Below are 27,928 nucleotides of genomic sequence, written 5' to 3'. Positions count from 1 at the left end.
GCACGGACATACACACACACGATCAGTGGCAGGTACAGTAATGTGATGTTCAGAAAATTCACTAAATGAAAATAATTTCACATGAAAGGAGAAACTTAAGTATTTCTTGGCACAGTTGCCAAGTCCCATTTGAAGAATGTTGGCAGGCTTTTATGCCTTTCTGGTAAGTTAAGGAGGGGAAAGTTAAATGTTGACAATATTGACAGCTGAGTCACTGAAGCATGTCTAGGTCTGGTTCCTGCTGAGGTGAACTATGCAGGAATACCATTTAAGCCTGCAATCCTGAAACATAATGAAGTAGAAATGCCTGATAGTTTAAATAAAGTAGGCCAGCACTAACACAGAACCTTGACCTGAATGTGACTTCAGAGTTACTGTGTATTTTCTATTACTGGTAATTTGTATGAGAGATTGGTATACAGTATACCAGTACACACATTAATGGTATAATTCCTTCACAATAGATCCTGCTGCTGGCTGGAAAAATAGCTACTGAGCAAAACACACAGTATTGGTTTCTTACACAATGTTACACCTGCCATGTGGTATATTGATGAGTTCACATGGCAGGTCTTGTGAAGTAAAATGCAATTATGACATAATTGGAATTACAAAATGTGATTATACTGACAAATCTATTTTAAAACAAACAAAAACAACGTTGTTAAATGGAGTCAATATTCATCAGATGTATCACTAGTTTGTCAAAAAAAAAAAAAATAGGAGCTAAACCAAAGCATTGCCATAAAAAAAACAAACACTTTAGAAAGCATCTAAATTCACAGTTAACGCACCACTTTGGAAACTATGGAAAAAGCAGTTATCATCCAAGCAACTTTAACTGTGTCTTCAGATCTCCATGGTGAAAGCAATCAGAGATGGATACAGCCGTATCCATCCATCACACTAGTTCCTTTCTTCACTAACTAGCAAAAGTTCAACTCTTTACTAGTAATTGTATGGTACTTGTGCAGACTCCAAGCTTTTTATGGTAATACAGAGGTTGTGGAAAGATATACGTTTACAAATTCCTGATAAGACAGCCAGCTCTACTGTTCACAAAGATTCCATGTGCTGCTAATAATACAAGTATCATAAGGTATAGATTTAATGTGTTGGAGGAGATTCTCATGGCACAAAAGGGGGTTAGGCACCCAACTTATAAATTTCCATTAGATTTTGATGCCAAACTCCCTTAGCCCTCTTGAAAATCTCATTCCCTATATATGTATAAACCTTTAAGGGGCGATCATGACATGCGATTTATACGGAAAAAATAGAGCTCACTGTGGAGACAGTATTGGAGTAATGTACTTATGAAACCATTAATTTGCTTTCCCACAGTTTCTAATGTTTTGTTTTAAAGTTGATGAATTTCTGTGCTTTCAAGAAGATATTTTTTTCCATTTAAATATTCTTAGGGTTTTCTTTTGCTTTTTTTCAAAAGAGGTTGCTGGCATATATGAAAAATTTAAATTCCAATTTAAAGGGTTGTGTTTTTGGGGAGGGGGTGGGGGGAAGAGGGTTGGCCTGGGAACTTCTTTGTTTTTCAAAAATAATTCACGAATTTCCCAGAAACAGAAGAGCTGACAGACATAAATAACACAGGGACTCTGGTGGACCTTGGCTGAAAGCGGTGCATGGATGGAATGTATTCCAATCCAGACAGCCTCCTCTTCTTGCACTTTCCCAGCAATTCTTCCCAAACATATGTAGTTTTCCTAGTTCTTTCAGACAGGAGTCCCTTGTCTCCGAAGTGGTCCTTTCTCTGTCACTTCTCACTATGGCCAACCTCATCTATTCCAAGCAGACTTCATACAATTTTGTTGGTTACAGGCATGCCAAGCAGTGTATGATACATATAGTATATCATGTTCTTATTTTTTTTTCCTTTAAATTGTGCTTGTTTCGGTATTTAGTCAAAAACCTGTTACTATCTAGCTTCTTGCTGTCCCCTCCTTCTCTCCCCCTGCCAAAAAGCCAGTTATACTCTACTCGTGTAGCACAGCAAGATCAATTCTGGATTTTATGAGTCAAGCATTATGAGAGAACTTTTGAAAGGCAGATAAAAGGAAAGTGTTTGAACTCCCATATCTTCAAAATACCTTGTGTAATTTGTTTGAAACTTACCGGAAAAAGTTGAAGTTTCAAGTAGATGGGTCTAGTTTTGGGTGGATTGAAAGTTGGTTTTAAAATGGAAATTAGCTTCAACCTTAGCTTAAAAAGAGCCTAGCACCTCTCAGTAGTATGGACTTTACAATAATGTTGCATATTTGACATTCTCCTCAGCACAATTCGATGGAGAACTAGGGATCATGCTGTTGTTAGTTGTTATGATGATACAATCTGAGTTTTCAGTGTCAATCTCCAAAGTTACAATGAAATGAGATCCATGTGTATTATCTAAGGTCTACAAAGTATTTTTTGTTTTTCCTCTTGTTCTGGGGGAGACGAGGGGAGGGAAGGAGCAAGATGAAAGGAAAATTTAACACAAAGCCAAAGTATATTTTAAAATACATCCACCATAAAAGGGAATTTAGAATTAAAACTGTTACAGGCCTATTTAATTAGGTCATTACAACAAAGCCTGTTTTGAGGTTCATAACAGTGTTATCTTGCTTATGCACAGCAACAGGGAGTTACACTGTGCTGACAGATTTAGCTCAGTTTCAAGTTCTCTCACTTGGCACAATGCTGTGATTCAATTTTCACACACTGGATGGATACTCTTTTAATTTAAAAACAACAGTTTCCATTAGTTAAGAAATTCATCGATTTTTTTCAGGTTTTTTTTTTTAAAGCTTACTATTACAAACTTTTGGCCAAATTCGGACCAACAGTATCTCGCTAAATTTCTTATAAACTTGGACATTTTATGCCTTGGCAAGGTGGCATTGCATTATGAGAATTTCAGAAAGGCTGTCCTTATCAAGTCTCATTTAAATCAGAAGGGAAAAGATGGCAAAAGCAAAAACATTTTGCAAGTAACAATTTGTAACTCTGACAACTTCAGTGATACTTAAATATCTTTTTCTAATCCTAATATCTAATTGCGGTGGTAGATGCTAAACATCTATCTTTGAATGTTTGATTATTTTTATAAATTCCTGGTTTTTCAGGATTGTAATTATGAAATCACCCTCTTCTCAGTCAAACCAATATAGACTTCTGCTTAAACTCTCTCAGACGCCACTTGTTTAATAATAAGTAATCTCAACAGCTAACGGGTACTTCTGAATTGTAATGTCACTAATTATAATGCAGGTTGAGCATTGGCAAAAGATTTTACACATTTTAGTGATGCATGACTTTCTTCTGCATAGAAATAATGCATCACAGGAAAACTGAGTGATGAGCTAGAGATATTTGCCATGGGTGACTTAGTCTGAGGTCATATAACCATAAGACTGCACTGACTATTAAATACCATATTAGACATGGTGATTAAATATTTTAAAGAGCTCTCTAAAGGTACACATCCATAACAATGCTTATGAGCATTATATAATTACATTCATAAAATGAAATTGTAATAAGAGTTTGTATTGATTGTCATCAACTACCTACCCATGGAAAATGCCTGCTGTTTTTGCAATATAAATCTATGAATAGTTGAGTTTTGTCTCGAACTCTGAATATGAATATAAATTCTGGTTATTTTCAGTTCAGCAGTTTAGTAAATAAAGCAACATATTTGTGGATGACTGAATATCTGGAGAGCAGTTGAACCAAGTGATAATAGCCAATTAACAAAATGAATACAAAGTACTGATTCAAAACATTGTGGGGAAGGTGGAGGTAACCAAGATGTGTATCTTTAAGGTGTGTTACAACTTCTCTAAAGATTCCAACTCCTGGAGGTATATGCTGGCTGTTGCTGGTGCAGATCCTGGCAGAGTGCGCCAGTGGTGAAAAGTCCACCAAGTTGCAACTCTTGGAATACTGGGATGGGGCTGTAGAGGGCCAGCACAATCATAAAAGGTGAGAGGTACTTGCTGGGGAAGGCAACTAAGGGAGGCTGCTAATTCAGCACATCTCCAATGTAATCTCCAAGGAGGCTCATAAGGAAACCTTTAACTGGGAGTGTCCCTTACTTTGCAGACTCTGCTATTATCTGATCATTTACCTCAGATTTAGTCATCTTGAAGTCCGCACTGAAAGAAAATAAAACGCTTCTGGATCTTTTAATACCCTTTTCCCACAAGTAGGCAGACTTAAGTGTGTTCTGGTGGAGCAATCGCTTTAGCTGTGCTTGACATCGATACATAAATAAAATTTCAACGAATACCTGTTCTTAAGGGCGGATCTACCTTGTATTCCTGTGCTTGACAACACCAAACTTCAGACAGGGGCCTAGTTTCCTTCCAGTCTTCTTGGAACATCAGGATTCCTTCTCTGTTTGAATAGGGTTCTTTTCAGTGTGTCCAAACACACTGCATTAATATACCATGTTCCAGCCAGAATCCACTCTATCAGACCTCCTTTAAGACATGGATTTTCAAAAGATCCTAGAGGCTTTACTCATTCATTAGAAATATTAGCTACAAAAAGGGCAGAAGGTTTATCTTGTGCTATTCAATGCTAATAAAATAGTAATGACTGAAAGTAGCCTTTGTTTTTCATACTGCTACTTACAACAAACTGATAGCATTGAACATGGCTGAAAACTTGTCTTCAGCATATATGATTCTCAAATCTAATACTAAACTGATCACAAAACTATATGGATGCAAAGAGATTTTCCAGTTGGTTTCATGAACCACATCCCTGATGGTTGTCAATGCAAAAGGTTAAAAAATCCTCTGAGTCAAAGCCTAGTTTGAAATGGGCCTGATAATGCAACTCTTTGGAAAAATATTGTTGGACACAGAATATTATTTACTTTCCAAACAAGTTTTAATCTGCAGTTAGTTCCAATAAAAGAATGTGATATCTGTTATCTTGGCTTCAGAGAACCCATTCTAAAATTCTTGGAAGCAATCACTAATTGGCACAATTTCTTGCAACAGTTGCCAAGATCCTTGGAGAATCACTACTTTTACTTGGAGAAACCCATGTGAAATAGCAGAACAATTCAGTATAGTCAAGTTGTTATGAAGTAAATGTTGAAATTCTCTGTTCTAATGATGTATTTTTTATATACCTGTTCTATTCCTTCAGCAGAAACAGTTTATTAATACATATTTCCAGTGTAGTCTGATTTCAGGACGAATCTGACAAATAACTGCTCCAGTTCAAGAAAGCACTTACAATGTAAGTCCATTTTGTTAATCATGTTCTGAAGTGTTCTCCTTAATAGAAATGCTTTCCTGAATAAGGAGCAGAGAAGGTTTTGGTGAAGAAGCTGCCTGTGAAGCAACAGATTATGAAGGAGGGGAAAGGCAGCTATTAAGGCCTCTTGGGGGTATAGCAGAAATTGATGTCCTGCTTAGCCACGTTGTCTGAGGTTCCATTTTTGGTCTGGACCTTGATAGCAGTTTGATTTTCATTGTTTTGGGCTTGTTTTTTTTTTGTCTCTGAGTTTAGCTGGTTCTTGTGGGTTTTCTTCCCTGGGATTAGTGTGAAGAAAAGGAGCGGAAGTGAATGAACATAGTTTCATTTTGGCTGAAGGTTTGTTGGCTGCTACAGCTTGCATTCTCTAGCTCTGAAAAGCAGCAAATAGTAAGTTTTGAGGCTGAAATTTTAAATTAGACAAATCACTACTCCCTGTTTACGGTCAAAGGAATCTTTACTGTAGTTTTCTTATGGATGGATCCTGGCTGTGGTTTTAAGAAAGAAAGGGGAGGAAGGAGAGAAAATATGTAGTGCTGTAAACTTTCATTTCAAAGCTGAACATAATCAGTGCTCTAAGGCATTGAACTAAATGCTGTATTGACTACTGGACTCCTTATCTTTCTCTTCATCTGGGCATTATTAATAACAATATAAATGAATCAATATTGGATAGGCTTGTGCAATGTGTGAAATTCTTCTCAGCGTGCATTGTCTGATAAATGTAAACCGAGGTCTTGAGTCAGCAAAGCACTTAAGTATGTGCCAGCCCAATTTAGCAAAGCACTTACATGTGTATAATTTTAAGAAACATGCTTATGTTCTTAAAGATCAACATGTGCTTAAATGCTTTGCTGAACTGAAACCTAAAGTAGAGATTTTTCCAAATCAAAAATAAATTGTGTAAGATTGACAGAGATTAGGATCAATTATATCGTATCACTTGCTTCTGTGCATATATAATTAAGTTCTTTCTGTCTTGTGTCTGCTTCACTAAGAATGAGACAGTTATGTTACAGATTTTGTGATCATACAGACAATTTCTTTCCAATAATTTTTTCTATATCCATCTTGTAAAATGGTAAATCATTCTGATTTCCTAACCTCCTAGTTGTTAAGTATCAGAGGGGTAGCCGTGTTAGTCTGGATCTGTAAAAGCATGCATCTGACGAAGTGGGTATTCACCCACGAAAGCTCATGCTCCAAAACGTCTGTTAGTCTATAAGGTACCACAGGATTCTCTGCTGCTCCTAGTTGTTGTTCACTTCACCAGGGATGGGACCCCTGGACCACTACCAAGATTCACAGGATACAGTTCCAGCAATAGAGATATGGCCAGACCAGAACCTTTTATCCAGCTTCCTTCCTTGCCCCTAAAAGTTGGTGGTTCAAGTGACACAAAATCTGAGTCCAAACTACACCTGCCTTTGGTTATATGAAACCAAAACTCTACTAATGATGTTTGCAAAACAAAAACCTAGCCTAGCTATCTTAAATGGCAGAACATTCCACCTAGTTTAGAGACTGCCATTACATTGTCTTGCTTATCTACAGTTGTTCATTGGCCCTTCTCACAGATGCTTCTCTCATTTCCCTAAGAGTTTTTATATACATTTAAAGCAATACCTCCAGTTTCTTACCAAGGTTACTAGTTATAGGACAATCACATCTATTACCATTGAGAACACAAGCCTAATTCGTGCAGATTTTTACAGATTCCATTACACACAGAACAGAAGAGATAAATATATGTTACAGATGGGACTGATTTTACCAAGTTTGAATCCAAATTCAAACTTTCCCTATAGCTGAGGGTGATTGGATACAAGGTTTTGGTTCAGTCCACTAAAGGGCTAAAATTCTGTCACAAAGTGTGGATCTGGACTAACCTTTCAATACAGAGGGAGGTTCAGATCCAGAGTTTTGGTCTAAGTCATCTCTAAGTTACTTAATATTAAAATGTAGAGTACTGGAAAAAAAAACTTCTGATGTTTCTAAGAAACAGGGCTCTGTTCTATATTATTACGTCAATACAGATTCCATACAAATGCACTCTAATTTTCTGAGCAATTTTCTTGTACTTGTATTTTTGCTGAGTTAATGTATTACTGTTCTATATGTAGAAAGAATGCAATTAATAATAATTTGGTAGAGTTGTTAAAACAATTTTAATATTTAAAAGATGATTGCTTTCCTAACAGTTTCTATTAAAATGTTGTTAATGAATTTTCTGTTCCCTCAGAAGCAATATGAGCTAAGAAAATTTTAGGGTGCAATCTTAGCTATTACAAGAAAATTACAAGCACTTGAATGAGTAAGGAATGTTTATTAAATAATTACATTTTCTTCTAAAAATGGACAAGACCACCACAAGCAACCTCAGGCCAGGTGGACTCTAGCTGAAAGTATATGGGTTCTGAATGTTCTATGTTTTTTCAGAAAAACAACCTAGAAGACACAGAAAGAACCAGTTGCAAGTTAAGGTAAGATGAAAACACCAGTTATTCTAAGGGTTGTTTCAATGTTTCTGGCACCATGTAATGGTTGGTTGATTTGTGTCAGGGATAACCTATTGGCAGCTGCTCTGTAGCTAAAATTATTCTTAATCAAGGGATTACTGGTGATCTGCTCAGCATGAGTGTCATAAAAATCAGGCTGTGAAGTCAATTTTTCTGTCTCTGGCCAAGTGAATATTTATACATACAAAGTGGAACAATTGCAACAGGAGAGATTGAGTGAAATTTTACCCAAGAATAATGAATAGCCTGGTGGTTAGGGCACTTACCTGGGATTTGGGTGTGACATGCCCCAGTGTGCAATCTGGACTGTTGGATCATTATGCCTCCTTAATTCTCCATTCTGGTGTGCACTAGGCTCTGCTTTGCTGTGTGAGCTGCCACTCACCCCAACCTCTAGCATGCAAGTTACTCCCAGACATATACCAGAGTGCTATGCCTAACCACTCTTGAATTACATATAGGGCGACCTCCACATCCCTGGTCCCAGCCTTGTACCTGAGAAATTACTGCTGAGGGGATTTTGCACCAAAACATGAAAAATTCTGCACACAGTATTTTAAAATGTTATTTGCCAAATAATTGTGGAGGCCCCAGCATGGCATTGGAGAGCACAGGCCACTGGCTTCACAGAGGAGGGAGATCACTGTGCAGTTCCCTCTCCCACTCTGGGATGTGGACTCAGCAATGAGGCTGTGCCAGCCCTGACACAGCGCAGGGCCTGGGCCTGCCTCGGAAACACTCCAGAGCCCTCCCCTGTGCCAGGTGTACTAGGTATGGGCAGGCAGGCTCAGAAAAGCAGGATCAAAGTGTGGAGGGGCATAGTGTGTGTGTTGGGGCAGGTGTGGGTTGAGAGATTTCTGTGTGGGGCAATCTGGGTATGGGCAGCTCAGTGGGGGATCTGCGTGTGTGTGGGGGGATCCAGATGCAGAAGGGCTCTTTTTTGGGGGGCGGGGTTCTGGATGCAATGGTAATGGGACTCTACAGGGAGTCCTGGTGAAGGTGGGAATCCAGGTGCAGGTGGCTCGTTGGGTTGGTCCAGGTTCAGATGGAGTGCGGTTCTGGGTGTGTGTGTGGGGGGTGAGGATTGGTGCGAAGGTCTGGATATGAGGGGCTCTGGATACACAGGGGTTGGGTGGATGCCGGAGCAGTTCCCTATATAGTGATCCCTCCCCCTGCAGCTAAGGAGCGATGGGTGCAGGTTGCGCAGGGTGTGTGTGTTGGGGGCAGGGAGTCTGCAGAGCTTTCTACAACCAAGGGAGAAATCTGGGGGTCGGTCTGACCTGGCCTCAGATGCCAGGCAGAGGAAGAGGAAATCCTGTCCTCCCCAGCCCTGCTGGGACTAGCAGGGGCAGCTCTATGTTTTTTGCCACCCCAAGCACAGCAATCAGGCAGCCTTTGGTGGTGTTTCTGCGGGAGGTCTGTGGTCATACGGATTCGGCGGTGGTTCTGCAGGTGACCTGTCTGTCTCACTGCCGAATTGCTGCCGAAGCTGAAGGACCAGTGGACCTCCCGCAGAAATGCCGACGAAGACTTCCTGACTGCCACCCTCACAGCGACTGGCAGGCTGCCCCCCATGGCTTGCCGCCTCAGGCCCATGCTTGCTGTGCTGGTGCCTGGAGCCACCCATGGGGACTAGCACCTAAGCCTAGCACAAGGTAGGAGCCACCAGCCCCACAGTGATTTACCTTTCTGCCGGCTACCCTGGGCACCCAAAACATACTGCTGGGGAGGGTCGTATGACCACTCTTGTGGCTTCCCTTTGTTTCCCATCAGACAGTCATTTTTCTGCAGGGAAGCAAAGAAATTTGCAGGGCACATAAATTATGCGCATTTGCAGTGGCGCAGAATTCCCCCGGAGTAAGAAATATACCATCTTGTACTGTTCAATTACTTATTGAACACTACAAGTTCATAAGGTCCATCAGTTTGACAAAGAAATTGATCATGCACCAGTTCCAGTAAGCCTGAGTAGATTCCCCAAACACTTTAGCCAAAAACACAGTGGTTTAAATTAAATATAAAACAGACTTTAGAAAGAGAGATTTTAAGTGATTAAGTGACTTGGCATAGACAATCAGAATTGGTTACAAAATGAAAGAAAATATAAAATTGCAAGCTAATTCCTGAACTTTAGCATGCTTATAATTCTAAAAGCAGAAGGATTTCTCTAGCCCAAAACATCATAGCAGTTCTTGCTAGCTGGAACACCTAGTTAGGACCAACCCTGCTGTAATGTCAATGGAGTTTCTTTGCCTCCCCAGTGATCTTCCTTCCTTGTGTAGAGATGGAGGAGGAGAGGCAGGAGAAGTGATGTCACTGCCCCTCATTTATACTTTTCTACAGGTGCTAGAAAAATCCATGCTGTGTCATAGAGTTAGACAGCCCCCATGGCCTATGTGAACTTCCCATTGTCCTCCACATGAACAGCAAATTCTTGCTCATACCTTTTGTCCATGTGAGGCATGGCATGTAAGGCCTCTGTGTTTACAGTTTCTTTGCCCTCTCTGAGGGGTTAGTCACAGTATATTTCAGTGACAAATATATAGCAGACTCTCATAACTCCATATATAATAGTGACACACATTTTGACAGAACAAGGATGCTCAACAGATTGTACGAAACATATCATTGTATCGCAGTGGTGATTATGTAGGTTTTAGGTGCTATTTTGAGATACAGTGTATCACAGTGGGAGACCAGGAATCAAGTCCATACTCCAAATTAAGTCCTGCTCTGCCTGAATGTGGGTGTCCAAATCCAGGAGAAGTGCCCTAACCACCAGCTATTAGCTATTCTGGAGTGTGTGGGGGTCTCTCTTGTTTTTTGTGACAAATATTGAAAGGTCTCAGCATCATCCTGAAGTGGTATGGGGAAAATATTTGAAAAATTTTGGGAAGGGAAATGCTTTTATGACTAATGTACTGAGTGGTGATTTAGCCACTGAAAAATCATTGTAAATGTTACTTCTTCCAGATGTGTTTAAAAATCCATTGACGCGCTATAATGGATGCCAAACTTATTATCCACTATGATGAAAAACAATGGAAGATCTTGTGCAGATCAGGGCTCTCAGATTATTTCCCAGAGTGCTTTGGAAAACCTGACATAATAAAGTATTCCTCTTAATATGCAGGTGCTTGCTATGCCTAATAAACTGCATTAGTTAGTGAACTAGGAGTAATAAGAGGTCTTAGAAAAAGCAATTAAATAGAGGACAAACCAACATCTCTCAAAAGCTATGGAAATGCTAATGGAGCATTGAGCAGATACAAAATATCATTTGGTAGACAATAGAAGAAAAAATTCAAAGGACATTACTTCCAATAACAGAGCATAGTGCCTCATGGTATTTAGTCTTCAAATTGGTTTTGATCATTTTTATGTAAATAAATAATTATTTGTTCATTGAGACTGTATCATCCAACTAATATTTTTGTAATGTGTAGGCTGTGTTTAGTAGGAGACAGCAGGAGTGTTCTTCTAAGGTTCTCCTTTAGCTCAGTGATATCCTCACTGTCATCTCTCCTTGCCCACCCAAAGATTCAGTGAGATCTTTCCATGTCTCAGACACAAACACAGCTACTTTGTGTGTACTTTGAGAGTAGATTGGTGCTGCAAACTCATACCATTTCATATCAGTCAGTCAGGCCTGTGTAAGGATGTACATGTGGCCCCAGAAATCTAGACAGTTCCAGATTTGTAGTTCTACCCAAGAGTGGTCACATACAGGAGCAATTCTTGATAAGGAATCTATAGATCAATTTTGAGAGGCCAACATTGAGTGTGTCTGTTTATATTATTAGCAATCCAAAATTATATGCTTAATTATTAATGATTTAACAGGTTGCGCTATAGTAAGAACTGGGCTGAACCTTTTCCTCTCTTCAGAAAAAAACTAGAACTAAATTTCTATGAAAGTTTAAAAAACAAAACAAACAAAACAAAACAACGCCCCGCCCCCCCTCTCCCCCCAGAAAGGCATCATATCAGTGGTGTCCACACCTACTCCAGTCAAAATCTTCATCAGGAGCAATCTTGTGGCCAGCTCCTTGAAGATGACTCAGTTGATAAGTACCAGTGGGTCTTAGAGTACGTCTATACTACCCGCTGGATTGGCAGGTAGTAATCGATCTATTGGGGATCAATTTATCACATCTCGTCTAGACGCGGTAAATTGATCTGCGAATGGACACCCATACTCCACCTCAGCAGGAGGAGTAAGCAGCATTGATGGGGGAGCCGCAGGCAAGTCGAACTAAGAAAGATTACTAGCTATTCGCGTAGCTGAAGTTGCGTATCTTAGATTGATTACCCTCTGCCCCAGTGTAGACCAGCCCTCAGTAATCTTTCCAGTGGGCAACAGTGAATAATAATGTCAAATGTAACGGTGCCCTAAAGCTGTCCCACAAGCATACCATCAGGTTGTAAAATTACAGCTGATCTTAAAGAGCAGGGAGTATGATGAGAATTGTAGACGAATTACAGCTGTGCTGCCCCGGACAGCTGAACATAGAAGCTGCTGCCATGGAAACATGTGTGCTTGCCCTAATGGCACACAGACGGCCCCCTTTGTCCATGGCAGCAATTCAGGGCGCTGCTTGGGGGAAACACACATGGACTGCCACCCCTTGCAGATTGCCGCCCCAAGCACCTGCTTGGAATGCTGGTGCCTGGAGCTGGCCCTGTGTGAAAGAACTATTGGGTCTGGTTGACACCTACCTGCTGCCCTGGAGATGAGGGATCAGCTATTCATCTGGCACTTGGTGATAGCCAGCTTCCCACCTGGAGTAGTGGGTATCTATCATACGAAACACTTTACAGAAGAGACCTGTCACATAAAAGTAAACTCTGAAGGAGTGAATTGTTTGGCAAGGTAACCCCCACATCCCATTTTGTATTTGTTTGTTTAATTTGTCTTTCTTAAGTGAAGTAATTTGCACTTGTCTTTATTGAATTTCATCTTTTTCACAATTCTCTAGTTTGTCAAGTTAATTTTGAGTCCTAATCCGGTCCTTGTAAACCCTACCATCTTGGTGTCATCTGCAGATTTTATACGCAAACTCTCCACTACATTATTCAATTCAGTAATGAAAATATTGAATAGCTCCAGATTTAGGACTGACCCCATGGGATCCCATTAGATATGTCTTATTGAAATCAAGATAGATCGTGTCTACTGCTTCCCTCCACTAGGCCTGTCAAAGAAGGAAATTAGGTTGGTTTGACATGATTTATTCTTGACAAATTCATGCTGGCTATTTCTTATAATTCTATTATCCTCCAGGTGCTTACAAACTGATTGTTCAATAATTTGTTCCACTATCTTTCCAGATGTTGAAGTTAGGATGACTGGTCTCTAATTCCCTGGGTCCTCTTTGTCCACTTTTTAGAGATACGCATTATGATTTCTCTTCTGCAGTCCGAGCTTTCAGCCGTCTTCCTTGAGTTCTCAAAGATAATTGTTCACCTTTTGGAGATTGCTTCAGTTAGCTAGGTTGAATTGCATTAGGCCCTGCTGACTTGAATACATCTAATTTATATAAAAAAATCCTTTAATCTATTCTTTCCCTGTTTTGGCTTATGTTCCTTCCCCTTGTTGTCAATATTAATGATGCATAACACAAAATGAATGAGTCATGCAGTTGCAAAAATGGCTAATTTTATTTTGAACTATATGAAAAGGAGTTTCATATGTAATATACAGAAAGTAATTACCAATGCAGAGTAGAGCTGGACAATCAAATGCATTCAGGACACACAATTAAGTATTCTCAAAAATAATCATTTTGGTTAATGTTTAATCTTTGGTAAATACTGTGACACCCTGGCACCTCTATTTTCACCCTGTCATGTAATTAGGATGTTTTGTACAAAGTATACTTTGTGAGGTATCATTCTAAAAGTCTTGATCTGCTAGACATTAATGTCTTATTGGATTGTATGTACTATCGTATGTGAAGTTATGAAGTTTGGCTATGTATGTGCTACTGAAACATTGTGAGGTTGGAAACACCCACAAGCAGCCTTTCATGTACAAAGGCCAAATGATATTAATGGCTTATTGAGGAAATGCCCACAAACACAAGGATTCCCCAGAAACTGTGTACAACAGAAGCCTCTCAGAGACAGCACTACACAATGGGAACTATTTGACCCAGGTCACAGCAAAACAGTTTTCCAGCAAGTGGGAAGAAGATATAGAAGAGGGACAATGACATCATGGGGGGACCTCACTCTCCCTACAACAACACGCCTGGAAACACCTGAGGAATAAAGACTGAACAGGGGAGAAGTGATGGTCCCAGGTTAGAGGGATTTCTAGCCTGTGTGTGAAAACCTGGCAAACCCAAATTGAAAAGCCAAGGCATCTTGTGTTTTAAGAATCTGCCAATCAGTTTATCACTAAGGGTGAGAATTTGCTAATTCATATCTTACCTATTTAGTATGTTAAGATCAGTTTACAGTTTTGTTTATTTGCTAAGTAATCTGCTTTGATATGTTTGCTATAATTTATAATAATTTCAAATCTATCCTTTTGTATCAATAAACTTATTTTATATTTTAATCTAAACCACTGAGCTTTGACTGGAGTCCTTGGGGGAAAGCCTTTGCTTGGTTACCACAAGTGTGCATTGTTCTCTTCACATTGAGGGAGAGGCAGACCAGGTATTAAACCCATATACTGGCCAGATTTGAACAGGGCAGGACAGTACTGCTCTGGGGTGCCAGGCTGCGAAGCTGGTGGTTAGAAAGCCTGCATGTGACCGCAGCTAGGTGTGTCCCTAGCTGTGTGAATGCTGGTGAAAGTGCAAGCTTGGAGGGCTTTGCAACTTGTCACAGCAGCAGAGTGTGAGAGGGAGCCCAGGCTGGTGGGTCAGAGGGCTCAGTGGTACCCCAGTTCCAGGTGACACCCCAGAGGGAACCCATAACAAATGCATCCATAAAAAAGAAATTACAATGGTAACACCATTATAAAGATCAATTAACCACCATGAAAGGGAAATACACCTACTTCAGCTTCTGTGTTATACAGCTACTTCTGAGATGAAACTAGGGTTAATTAGTGTTCACCTAGTTTCATGCCAGTCTATGTGTAACTTATTATATAATGCATTCATGTAGTGTCTGGGAGAGGTTCCACAGTGCAAACCCATTGAGAAGAAACACTTCATGGAAAGGTATAGCTTTCTTTTTTATATTCTTGATAGAACGTCTCCTTTTTTTGGTAGTCACTGTTACCCTAGTGGTCTGCTCCAATGAAATGAAGTTGATGTATTTGGCTGGAAAATAAGATTAGCAAAATGATATTTTCATTTTTGTAAATCTGAAGATGAGTCAGACTGCCAGTTAGACAGCTAATGATTTCTGTTATTTTAACTTTATGTAGCAGGAGAATGTTTTTTATTAAGCCACTATAATTTAATGCCCTTTAAAAGCAGCAGAGAATCCTGTGGCACCTTATAGACTAACAGACGTTTTGGAGCATGAGCTTTCGTGGGTGAATACCCACTTCGTCAGATGCATGTAGTGGAAATTTCCAGGGGCAGGTATATATATGCTAGCAAGCAAGCTAGAGATAACGAGGTTAGTTCAATCAGGGAGGATGAGGCCCTGTTCTAGCAGCTGAGGTGTGAAAACCAAGAGAGGAGAAACTGGTTCTGTAGTTGGCAAGCCATTCACAGTCTTTGTTCAATCCTGAGCTGATGGTGTCAAATTTTCAGATGAACTGAAGCTCAGCAGTTTCTCTTTGAAGTCTGGTCCTGAAGTTTTTTTGCTGCAGGATGGCCACCTTAAGGTCTGCTATAGTGTGGCCAGGGAGGTTGAAGTGCTCTCCTACAGGTTTTTGTATATTGCCATTCCTAATATCTGATTTGTGTCCATTTATCCTTTTCCGTAGAGACTGTCCAGTTTGGCCGATGTACATAGCAGAGGGGCATTGCTGGCATATGATGGCGTATATTACATTGGTGGACGTGCAGGTGAATGAACCGGTGATGGTGTGGCTGATCTGGTTAGGTCCTGTGATGGTGTCGCTGGTGTAGATATGTGGGCAGAGTTGGCATCGAGGTTTGTTGCATGGATTGGTTCCTGAGGTAGAGTTACTATGGTGCGGTGTGCAGTTGCTGGTGAGAATATATTTCAGGTTGGCAGGTTGTCTGTGGGCAAGGATTGGCCTGCCACCCAAGACCCGTGAAAGTGTGGGATCATTGTCCAGGATGGGTTGTAGATCCCTGATGATGCGTTGGAGGGGTTTTAGCTGGGGGCTGTATGTGATGGCCAGTGGAGTCCTGTTGGTTTCTTTCTTGGGTTTGTCTTGCAGTAGGAGGCTTCTGGGTACACGTCTGGCTCTGTTGATCTGTTTCCTAATTTCCTCGTGCGGGTATTGTAGTTTTGAGAATGCTTGGTGGAGATTTTGTAGGTGTTGGTCTCTGTCTGAGGGGTTAGAGCAGATGCGGTTGTACCTCAGTGCTTGGCTGTAGACAATCCAGACTAACACGGCTATCCCTCTGATACGTGCCCTTTAAATGTGCTTCCATTTACCAATTACTTGATTCTGTTTTATTCCAGTGTGACTTAACTTGACTGCATGTACAAATGCCATCAATTTAGGAATCTGATTTACAAAAGCGTGTTTGATAAATGTCTACTAGCATGCCTAGCCGGACAACTTCAGCTGCTTTAATTAAAATTGTATATTGAGGACAAAATTAATCAAGTGGTGGTGGTGGTTTTGTTTTTTGTTTCTGAGTGATGGAATACTCATGCACAAGTTCTACAGCACTTCTAGATGTGCTGCAGTGTTTTCAGAGATAATTCATTGGAGCGGTTTCATTTCATAGGCACTAGATAGTCAATTTTTCCTTGCTTACAGATAAGTATGAGCTGACTGGATTAGTTGCACTGTCAGTTAAATTCAAAAGTGTTTGGGGGAGGATGCACGAAATAGTGCAGCCGGTGTTTTTTGGAGTGAGCAGGTGTTATGGTTGTAAAACAGCACAAAAATGGTGAATAAAATGTGTTACTTCCTCTGCATCCACCATGCTTCCTGAACAGCCACCACTACTCCATGAATATGCTGTCCTCGCTCTGACCATTTCCAGTACTCTACCAGGTTACAGCTCCAAAAAGTATCCAACAATCCTGCCTTTTTCATGGCATCTGATGAACCAGACAACCATTTCTCCACTCAAAACCTCAGATGGCACAAAGCATTTCTTTACCTATCACAGCTCATATTGGGAGGAACTGTCCAAGGAATAGAAAGCAGACATAAGAAATCAGATTCCAGACATCTAACAACTATACATTGCACAAGGACTAGGCACAGGCTGAAAGCAACAGGAATTAAAATTAATGATGATGAATGCAAAATCTGCCACTTAAACAATACACAACCTCATGAGTAATGAATCTAAATGACACCATGAGCCCTGTGCTATCCCACCTCATCCAACCAGAAATAGATATCCTGTCTGAGTTTGTGATGGGTCAAAAAGACAGGCAGAGCTGCATTCATCTTTTCTGCAAACATCAAATCCAAGAGAGGTGCCTTAGGGAAGACAACTTTATTCAAATTAATTTATCTAGAAATAGAAATGAGCTAAAGCTAACAGATTTTGTAATTATTTATGGACCTCCACAGACTAAAGGATTCATAAGGGTTCACTGATATCTTACCAGCAATGGTGGTGAAATACCCTAGACATATTGTCCTGGGAGAATTCAAAATGCATTATCTACAAGGCCACAGATGCAAACACCATAAAATTTATCTCCACACTTACATCCCTAAGAATTTCACAGATTATTGCTGATTCAGTCACAAAGCCTGTCACAATCTGGACCTGATCTTCACAACCCAACCACTAGTTTGGACAGACCATCACTTCATTGAGGCAGTGATCAGAGATCATGCACTCCTAGGCAACAAGAAAGATCAATGACCCTGATTCGACCATGAAGACTCATGGAAGCCAAAGTACATTCCAAAGCCTGCAAAAGGAAAACAGAATTTCACCTACAGCACGAGGAGTTGAGGAGCTGATAAATCATTATGATTGAATGCTATCGTCCACCAGTAACATGGCAGGCCCCAAATGGCCCCTTCCTCCCTATTACTCACACACATCTCCTTGGTTTTCTGACACCCTGAACCTGATGAAAAGAAAGGGGAAGAAACTGATGGTGGAAAAACAAAGGATGGTACAGACAGGATGAAATATAACAAATTCCTCCAACCCTAGGCCAAAGCCATATTACAGGCCAAGAGAACATTCTCATCAGTCACAGTTGAAGCTTACAAATCACACCTCAAGAAGCTATTCAGTCTTTAGTACCTACATCAAAACCAAGCACCAAGTGCTGCAAAGTACTATAACTTCTTTTCACAGAAAACATTCTAGAAGTTTTCTCAAACAGCATGGATCTACTCTGCCTGTACCCACCAACTAACCAACAGTTCACCTGCATTCCTGGAGTTCAGTATATTCACTCATCAAGAAGTTCTGGACATCTTAAAAGAATCATGACCCAAGACTTGTGAATATGATTCATGCCTTGCCTGTCTTATGAAAGAGAGTCCTAAACTCTTGACTGAAATAGCCCATATCTCACTCAGAGAGAGAATCTTCCTTTCCTCCTTCGAACACACAATAGTTCAACAACCAGCACTGAAGAAACTCATCTGGTCCTAGCCAGCTACCACCCAGAGTCAAACTTTCCATTCCAGAGCAAGCTCCTAGATAAGCTAGCCAAAGGCTAACTACAAGCTCATCTAATTGAAGCTAGACCAGGCACAATTTGGATTCAGACTAGGACCTAGACTGAAACCACCTTAATGTCACTGATGGATGATCTCCTCCTATCAATGGATAGAGTGCAGACCTCTAATCTCCCTATCCTGGACCTCTTTGCAGCATTTGCTGCTGTCAACCATGAGAATCGATATAGCTGCCCAGGAAGGTGGTCCAGGTACTGCAGCTACCTGAAAGGGGTGTGGGTGGGGAAGGGCAATCAAATCTCCACTGCTACAAAGTGGTGAGCTAGGTGCTGTTGCTGCACAGGAGGCATGTGTGGAAGTGGGTGTTGAGAAGACACTTGTGCTGTCTCAGGAGAAGGACATTGCTGAGTAACCCATTAACTATCAGCAGACTTCTTGTAACACAACAGCATCTCAAGCTAGCCGAGAGGAGCAACTATACCAGACAGTCCAGAGTGAAGTTTGGCTTTGTTTTGTAAGCCATCTCTGCAGTGAAGAGGCTTAACAATTGACTTTCTAAATGTCAGTGTTAATCACAGCTTTTGTTTTGAAGTCCCAAAACTAGGGCCTTTATAGGTCCCTTGCTATATTGCTGAACTTTCCCCTCCTCTTTTCTTCTCATACTCTCCCATATCCCCTTTCCTCTTGCTTTCTTTCCTTCCCTCTTTCCCCAATCTTCCTTCTGCCTTTGATTTTAAAATTGTTAGGTTGCTATTCTGCCGAGTCACTCTATGAACAGCATTTCCTCTCTGTGACTGACCAAGTGCTGCTTTTACAGCAGACTGGAAACTCTAGGGAGTATCGAGAGCAACTCCAGTAAGCAAATTTCAGAACCGGCCTAGTACATACTGGAGGCTGCAGGGCCACAGTTCCCCTCTCTCCCCTAGACACGCTCTTATAACTATGGAGACCAAGCTAGCAAAATTAAAAAAGGGCAAATATATAATCTATGGTTCTTATTTAATTAATGTCTGCAACAATCTTTCATTGGTCACTTCCTAGTGTGCACGATTTGCATCTTGTCACCTGCTGCCATCATTGCTTTGATGTCACCAGTCTGATCTCTCAGCATTTGAAAAAAAAACACTTGGCAATTGTCACTCCTTTGGTTTCTGAGATACTAGCAACCCTCTACACCCACAATAAGAGTTAGCCATGGTAACTAAAGGGCCAATCTGTGGTAACAGTTGGTAAAAGTGGACTTTTTAAATGGCTCGCTAATGCTGGACATCATATTTTTCAGTTCATGCTTTAAACTGAGATTTTATCTCTGCTTTCAGGGTAAACGTTGAGGGTTTTAAGAGCTGTGACAGCAGTGTCGGATTAAATGCCATGTCTTTTCTGTAATGCCTTTGGCTCAACACTAAGTGCACTTTTCAGCATTGGTAGCATTCCTTTTACATAGAAAATGTTAGAAACAGAAAATCAGGTTTGAATAATTTCTTGATAGTGTGAGATTACTATTAGAAGTAATTTGGAAATCTGATTTACCCTTCCCACCACCAATACCCTCTGTTACTGGTTTTAGTCTGGGATTTTCAAAGAAAAAGCCTTGTCTACACATATGCTTGCACCAGCTTAGTTAAAAGCGGCAAACCCCTCCAGGGACACTTGTAGTTTGATTAAGAGTAGCTTACTTTGGTTTATCTTCAGCTTGTTTCTAACAGATTTATACTGAGCTGAAATAAACCTTGCTAAACTGAAATAAATGTCCAAACAGTTTTTTGCACTGATTTAATTAAAGCAGTTTTAAATGGCTCCATATATTAAATTGTTGAAAGTTTTGTGTGTTAATTCTCAAAGGCCTTGCTAAGTGTCCAACTTTCAGTGGGAGCTGGAGACCTAAATCTCTCATAGCCCTTTGAAAAACCCAGCCTTAATTGTTTTAGCTGTCCAGATTTACATTTTTTCCATGTATGCTAGTCCACCAAATGTTCAAAGGAGACAAGTCAGGCAACTTTGAGGCCTATGTATGTTGACTTATAGATCTTAACACACATGTAAAAACTAGTCCAGCAGAATTAGGTGGTAATGAAGGCGATAGCATTAATTGTATAACTGTGCAAAATTTCTAGGTTTCATGTGTCAATTTCAGGGTAAAAATGGAATCTTTCAAGAAAGTCACAAAATGAAAATTGATAAACTCTCAATCTTTTATTTGTTGTCACTGAATATGGTAATGCCATCCTCTGAGAAGCTTTATCAGCTATCCTTATAAAAATGTAGGTCAGTTAGTTCATGTTTGGTTTTGGGGTGTGAGAGAGCAGAAGGGTACAGGTCTATCCAACAAATCCTGTTGTACAAGTATTTTCCTCTACTCTCCTTGAAAAGTAGATAGTAAAATTTGCAAATTGATTTAGTCTAAAATTTCACCATGGCTGCAGGTTAACACAACTTTCTTTGCAGAAAGCATGGCAAAATGTTAGGATGAGGAAAATGGGATTTCCTAGAATTTGTCAGGGCAAGGTTTTACCATAATTGCAGATCTCCATATAATCAGTGCTGCAGTGGTATCTCCAAAAGCAAAAATAACTTTTTTAGGAGGTTGAGTCATGTCAGCTGTGTAGGTGAGGTTGAAAGAATAGAATAATACGAACTATTATTTCCCTACTGGTTTTAGTGTAAATATACTATGTTTTCATAAGTACTTCAGGTTCTGCAGGTAGAGACAGAGACTAATCTAAATTTAAACTTGTACCATAGATCATCTTGAGCTGCAAAATTCAGAACTTCCCTAAAATCAGGAGGGAATTGGACTTAACTCTAGTTTGCATAGCACATTTTACAGCATAGCACCCACATTCAGGCCTGGCATAAACAGGCACCATTCTATCGACTACAGTGGAATATAGGAACTACCATGTAGGATCAGGCCATCTAGACTGTTATATTGACTCTGACAGTGCTGAGTACTAGATACTTCAGTGGAAGGTGTTTTAAAGAAACATCCCACCATTTACTGATTGTCTTATGGTGCTAAGTATTATTCTAACTAGTGTAATTGCAGATTACATTCTTATTCAGAAATATATTATAAATGGAAATCGAGCCTGTTTGTGCCAGGGCTGCATTTGGTCCTTAGGTATTTGCATAGTAAGTTGTATGCTGCTAATACTGTACATGAGCCATTTGAATTTCCTTCATGAGGACCCACCATATAATGTGTTCTCAATAAACCAGTTACATTTATTCTGCATATTAAATCTTTTATTTCTGCATCTAGGTGTCCAAATAGTGTTAATGTTTGTGGTTTTTTCTTCTTCTTTTATCTTTCAGCTTTGAGCTAAAAAATTCAAAGCTATTTGTGGATTATAGTAATTTTGAAGAAATCTAATTCCATCCGATTCTGACAAAAGGAGGAATTTAGGGGAAGTGACAGCTCTATTTGTTAAACACAAAAGCTGGTTTCCAACCAGCTCTACTAGACAGTAGTGGGCTCAGAATTTAAAATTAGTATGTAAAAGCACTCAGAATAAACTGCGAGAAGGAAGTGGTAAAAATATTCAAGTTCAGTCTTATACCAAGAGTATTATCCAAAGTGTACTCTGATCTGTTGGAAGTATCATTACTTTAAACTTGCTGCATGATTTATTTATTTAGGCAGGGACTTTCAGAGAAGTCTAAGGGAGTTGACGCTACTTTATTTGAATTGCAGTGGGAGCTGGACACCTGATACCCGCAGGCTCCTTTGAAAATTGCAGCAATGTTTATTTGCACTTGACATTCATTTCATATGCTAACACTAGAGCTGGGCAAATGATGGGTTTTTCGGTTCACTGGCTATTCGAAAAATGCGTTGGGTTGAACAAAACCGTCTTCTTTAGCACAATTAAAAAGTTTTGTTTTTATTTATGCCACTTTTAAACATTTTTTGTTTTAAATAGAATTTAAAAAAATTGAAATGAAAAGTTATTTTGAATCAAAAAATCAAAATGTTTCTTTAGAAACTACGAAAACAAAATGTTTTGATTTTGTCAGAATTTTTTTTTGGCGGGGGGGGAGGAGGAAGGAGTTGTCCAAGCAATTTGGCAAAACTGACAGAAATTTACAGGATGTTGTGATGCATCTAATGCTACATTTTTCACTGAAGAATGTAATGAGGAAATTTTGCCAAGCTCTAGCTAACTCCTAATATTCTAAAAGAAATTAAAAACAAAATAAAACTGAAACCGAACCTCTCAAAGGCTTCAGACCTCAGTCTAGGCTCCCTGGATAGCATTATTTCCATTAAACAGCAGAACTACATAATGCAGCCTCTAGTTAACAACTCCTTTAGACTTCCCAAGCCAGTCTCCCTCATTTCTGACTCTCTCTCTCTCCTATTTCTCCAGAAAAAGCCTAAAAATAGAAATAATTGTGCAGTCTTTCCTAAAGGCACCCAAACCAGCTCTGGTGAACTGGGGCAGGAAGCAGATTTCAAAGTTTATAATGTTCTGCTACCAGTCTCTCCTGTGTATACCAGGAGAGGGCTGATAGCTCAAATGCCTTAGAATCATTGCACAAGGAAACTGGCAGACACTCAGGCAGTCAGGAACCAAACTATTAATAGTTCTGTTGATTAAAAACAATACCTTCAACTATACCTGGAAATGAGTTGGCAGCTGGTACAGATTACAGAACATGAGTTTAATATGCTCTCAGTAGCAAACACCTGAGCAGGCCACCCTCATTCTGTGCCAGCTGCAATTTCGAATTGATTTAAGGTGTAGAGTGCATTGCCTAAATAACTAATTTTGAATGTACAGACTTTACCAATCAATGTGGCTATAGTGTACTAAGAATATATACTAAATATACTTACATAGGAGCATTTTCCCTCAGCAAAGTTACTGTTTTGTAACACAAAATCTGCTTGAGAGGCATGGGAATTTTCAGCTAATTGAGCATTCTAATTGTCTTAAAATGTGTAGATATGTTATAAAGCATGGTGGTATGTAAATTAGGCCATGTTTTAAACATATGCAAAATGTATAAATAACTAATTTTTAATAGCATATTTTAAGAATGTTATTTTCAGGCCAGATCCTGGTCCAATTTAAGGTTTCTCATTGGAAGGGAGCATAGCATGCTTAGTTGACTACTTCTAGTGGAGTAAATTTAGTGTAGGTGAACGTAGACCCCTTCCCATCACCTCACACTTCCTAGTACGGGGTGTGGCTGGTGGAGGGTAGCTAGGCTGCAGTGAAAGTGGTCTCCTGTTCCTGGAATGGCCCCAGGGCTTCAATGTGAAAACTCTCATGAGCAAGTGAGTCACAGTCTGTGCCTTTGAGACTCAGTGCTGACTTTTGATTGTTGGAGTCAGACAACAAAACATTGCAGCAAGTGCAATTTACCCTGACCATCAGCTCTCTGCTGGGTTCAACCATTTAATATTTTCTAAGCCAAACTGAACCAGCAGAAAGTGGCATTTCATAAAATCAGCACTGCCAATCTGGAGTGGTTTCTATATGAGTGAACAAAACTCTTGAACTATGCAAAACATATTTTGCATAGTTTGATGCTTGTGTGTACAACATACCTTTCTCTTGTCTGTACATAATCGAAGTATTCTCAGAAATATTGCAGTCATGTATTGCCCCCTGGAATTCCACTGGTATCCTGCAGATGTACCTTAGGGATTGTCATCTGCAGAAAACAGCAAATTGGTGCGAAAGTTCATAAAACTCAAAAATGGCATTCATGATCTGTGGTGCTCTGTTCATGTGACAACAGCGCTGTCAGAGAAGTAACAGGAACTATCAAGAGAATTGGAGACTGACCGGTGATGAGGCATAACACAAGTGGTGTGATACTTTCCATTATTTCTAGTATAGTGTAACTTCATTATATAATGGGCCAAAATCTACTTTGTGATACTTGTTGTTATACAAGCCAAAGATTCAATGGGCTTACTCATATCACAATAATATTACTAAGAAGAATAAGGGGCATAGAGTCACATGGGGTACACTCTTGGGATTCCTTTTCATTTACATTGGTAGAAACCCAGGTGGTTGCAGACATGATGTTTTTGGTCTGCAGAAAAAGCACCCTTTATTATCAAATTAATATCCTCAGACATGCTGCTCACATGCCATGGTTCTTACCATAAGGGAAGGAGACTAATTTTTGGAGACTTTTTGTGTTTTTGGTGTATGTTAAGTTATTTGAAACTCTGTAAAAATACCATAGACATAGCAAATAGAAAAGGGCTTTAGGCTGTAATATTTATATAACTACTGTGACAAAGTTCCTCCTTTACCTTGGTGGGTCCTGCGCTTATTGACAGATTTGCTCACCTCAGTGATCCTCCCCTCTGGTGGAATCCACAGTCTGGGTCAACTCCTCCTGTGTCTGATCAGGAGTTGTGAGGTTTGGGGGGAACCCGGGCCTGCCCTCTACTCTGGGTTCAAGCCCATGGCCCTGTGGATTGCAGCTGTCTATAGTGCCTCCTGTAACAGCTGCATGACAGCTACAACTCCCTGGGCTACTTCCCCATGGCCTCCTCCAAACACCTTCTTTATCCTCACCACAGAACCTTCCTCCTGGTGTCTGATAATGCTTGATTGTCTGATAATTCCTCAATCCTCCAGCAGCACACCCTCTCAGTCTCAGCTGCTTGCACCTCTTGCTCCCAGCTCCTCACACACACTTCCTCTCCTCTGACTCCTCCTCACCTGTCTGGAGTGAGCTCCTTTTTAAACCCAAGTGCCCTGATTAGCCTGCCTTGATTGGCTGCAGGTGTTCTAATCAATGTAGCTATCTCCACTGCCTTCTAGAAAGATCTTAATTGGCCTCAGCTGCCTTGATTAACCTGCAGCAACTGCCATTTGGTTACCACAGTACTAGGGATTTGTTTAGCCTGGGGTTAACATACCTGTTCCTCAGTACTTTACTGTAGCCATCTGGCCTTGCCCCATCACACTACCTATTACTACTGAGCAGAACAGGTAGTGTGTCAACATTTTTATCGAGTTGCCAATGTTTCTCCTGTTTGAGTCGGGGGAGGGACAGATGAACTCTTTATAGTAGGAAAGATTGTGACTATTTTCCATTCTTGGTCATTTAAACTAAGATAGCTGATTGCCATCGCAAGGCAACTTGACACAATCTGCAGAGCCGTAAGATTTGTCAGTACTAATCAGTATCCTTAAATACAATGGATTTGATTTCCCCACCTACACCCAAGATTGTGTTGAATTGTTCATTTTTGGATCAAAACCCAAGACTTTTGATTCAGAAAAGTGTTTTGGTCCCGGGCTTTGTGGTTAGAGATGACCAGAGAGAGAGACTATAGCTGGTGTTTAGGGCACTGGCCTGTGAGAGACCAAGGTTCAAATCCTTATGCTGAGTCAGAGCAGAGTTTTTCACCCCCCCATCACACTGCAAGTCGGTCTGTCTCTCTCTCATCATTTTTAACTAGAAAGCCCATGACCCAAAAAACCTTCTCAGCGAAAACGTCACCAAAACTGATATGTCTCCGTGAAACGTTTTGGCTTTGTTGAAATTTCATTCAGTCAAAAATGTTCCAACCAGCTCTTGCAAATACCACAATTGACAGCTAATTTTAAAGGTGGTTGTGATTTTTTTCCTATATGTCCAGTGTCAGAACCATATTATTGGGTTACTTACTGTACAGCCATAAGGCACCACTCACAGCATATTTAGGCTTTATACATATCATATGGTACATTAAGTGTGAATGGTTTCACCACTTTATGTTAAGGGTAAAATGAATAATACTATGGTTTGGAAAAATACACACTAATAAAAATTTCAAAAAATCATACCGAAGTAGAAAAATCACCTGTAAGGAAAAATAATAAGCAGTAATTGGAAAAAAGATTGATCTGGTCTGTTACATTATATTGCAGACTGAACAAGATATATTACCTACTCATTCACAGAATCATAGAATCCATAGGACTGGAAAAGACCTCGAGAGGTCATTTAGTCCAGTCCCCTGCACTCAAGGCAGGACTAAGTATGATCTAGACCATCCTTGACAGGTGTTTGTCTAACATGAACTTAATAATCTCCAGTGATGGAGATTCTACAACCTCCGCAGGCAATTTATTCCAGTGCTTAATCACCCTGACAGGAAGTTTTTCCTAGTGTCCAACCTAAACAACTCTTGCTCCAATTTAAGCTCATTGCTTCTTGTCCAATCCTCAGAACAACAATTTTTCTCCCTCCTCCTTGTATCAACCTTTTATATACTTGAAAACTGTTATCATGTCCCCGCTCTGTCTTTTTTTTCTCCAAACTAAACAAACCCAATTTTTTCAATCTTCCCTCATAGGTCATGTTTTCTAGACTTTTAATGATTTTTGTTGTTCTTCTCTGGACTTTCTCCAATTTGTCCACATCTTTCTTGAAATGTTGCGCCCAGAACTGAACACAATATTCCAGTTGAGGCCTAATCAGCACAGAGTAGAGTAGAAGAATTACTTCTTATCTTGCTTACAGCACTCCTGCTAATACATTCCAGAATGATGTTTTTATTTTTTTTTTGCAACAGTGTTACACTGTTGATTCATATTTAGCTTGTGGTCCACTATGACCCCCAGATCCCTTTCTGCAGTACTCCTTCCTAGGCAGTCATTTCCCATTTTGTATGTGTGTAATTGATTGTTCCTTCCTAAGTGGAGTACTTTGCATTTGTCCTCACTGAATTTCATCCTGTTTCCTTTAGACCATTTCTCTAGTTTGTCCAGATCATTTTGAATTTTAATCCTATCCTCCAAGCACTTGCAACCCCTCCCAGTTTGGTGCCATCCACAAACTTTATAAGTGTACTCTCTATGCCATTATCTAAATCATTGTTGAAGATATTGAACAGAACTGGATGCAGGACATATTCCCCTGCAGGACCCCACTTGACATGCCTTTCCAGCATGATTGTGAACCACTGATAACTACTCTCTGGGAATGACAGGTTTCAGAGTAGCAGCCGTGTTAGTCTGTATCTGCAAAAAGAACAGGAGTACTTGTGGCACCTTAGAGACTAGCACATTTATTTCAGCATAAGCTTTTGTGGGCTACAGCATCTGAAGAAGTGAGCTGTAGCTCATGAAAGCTTATGCTGAAATAAATTTGTTAGTGTCTAAGGTGCCACAAGTACTACCGTTCTTTTTCCTCTGGGAATGGTTTTCCAGCCAGTTATGCACCCACCTTTATAATAGTTCCATCTAGGTTGCATTTCCCTAGTTTGTTTATGAGAAGGTCATGTGAGACATTATCAAAAGCTTTACTGAAGTCAAGATATATCATGTCTACTTCTTTCCTCCCTATCCACAGGGCTTGTTACCCTGTCAAAGAAAGCTATTAGGTTGGTTTGACATGATTTATTCTTTACAAATCCATGCTGACTCTTACTTATCATGTTATTATCTTCTAG

At 40.0% G+C, this 27,928-nt stretch overlaps 1 protein-coding gene across 4 annotated transcripts in view; it reads left to right on the top strand.

The window, feature by feature from the left end:
• Positions 1 to 27,928, top strand: part of FAM13C (family with sequence similarity 13 member C) — a 247,065-nt gene that overhangs the window by 40,205 nt on the left and 178,932 nt on the right. For all 4 annotated transcript variants that reach the window (XM_075072582.1, XM_075072581.1, XM_075072580.1 and 1 more), the window contains exon 3: positions 7,711 to 7,754. In XM_075072582.1, the coding sequence (XP_074928683.1) occupies positions 7,711 to 7,754 (44 nt within the window). The remainder of the gene's footprint in view (positions 1 to 7,710; positions 7,755 to 27,928) is intronic.

The sequence above is a fragment of the Chelonoidis abingdonii genome, chromosome 15, assembly GCF_003597395.2.
Source record: "Chelonoidis abingdonii isolate Lonesome George chromosome 15, CheloAbing_2.0, whole genome shotgun sequence".
NCBI classification, from domain to species: domain Eukaryota; kingdom Metazoa; phylum Chordata; order Testudines; family Testudinidae; genus Chelonoidis; species Chelonoidis abingdonii.
This window is presented reverse-complemented; position numbering and strand designations above follow the sequence as displayed.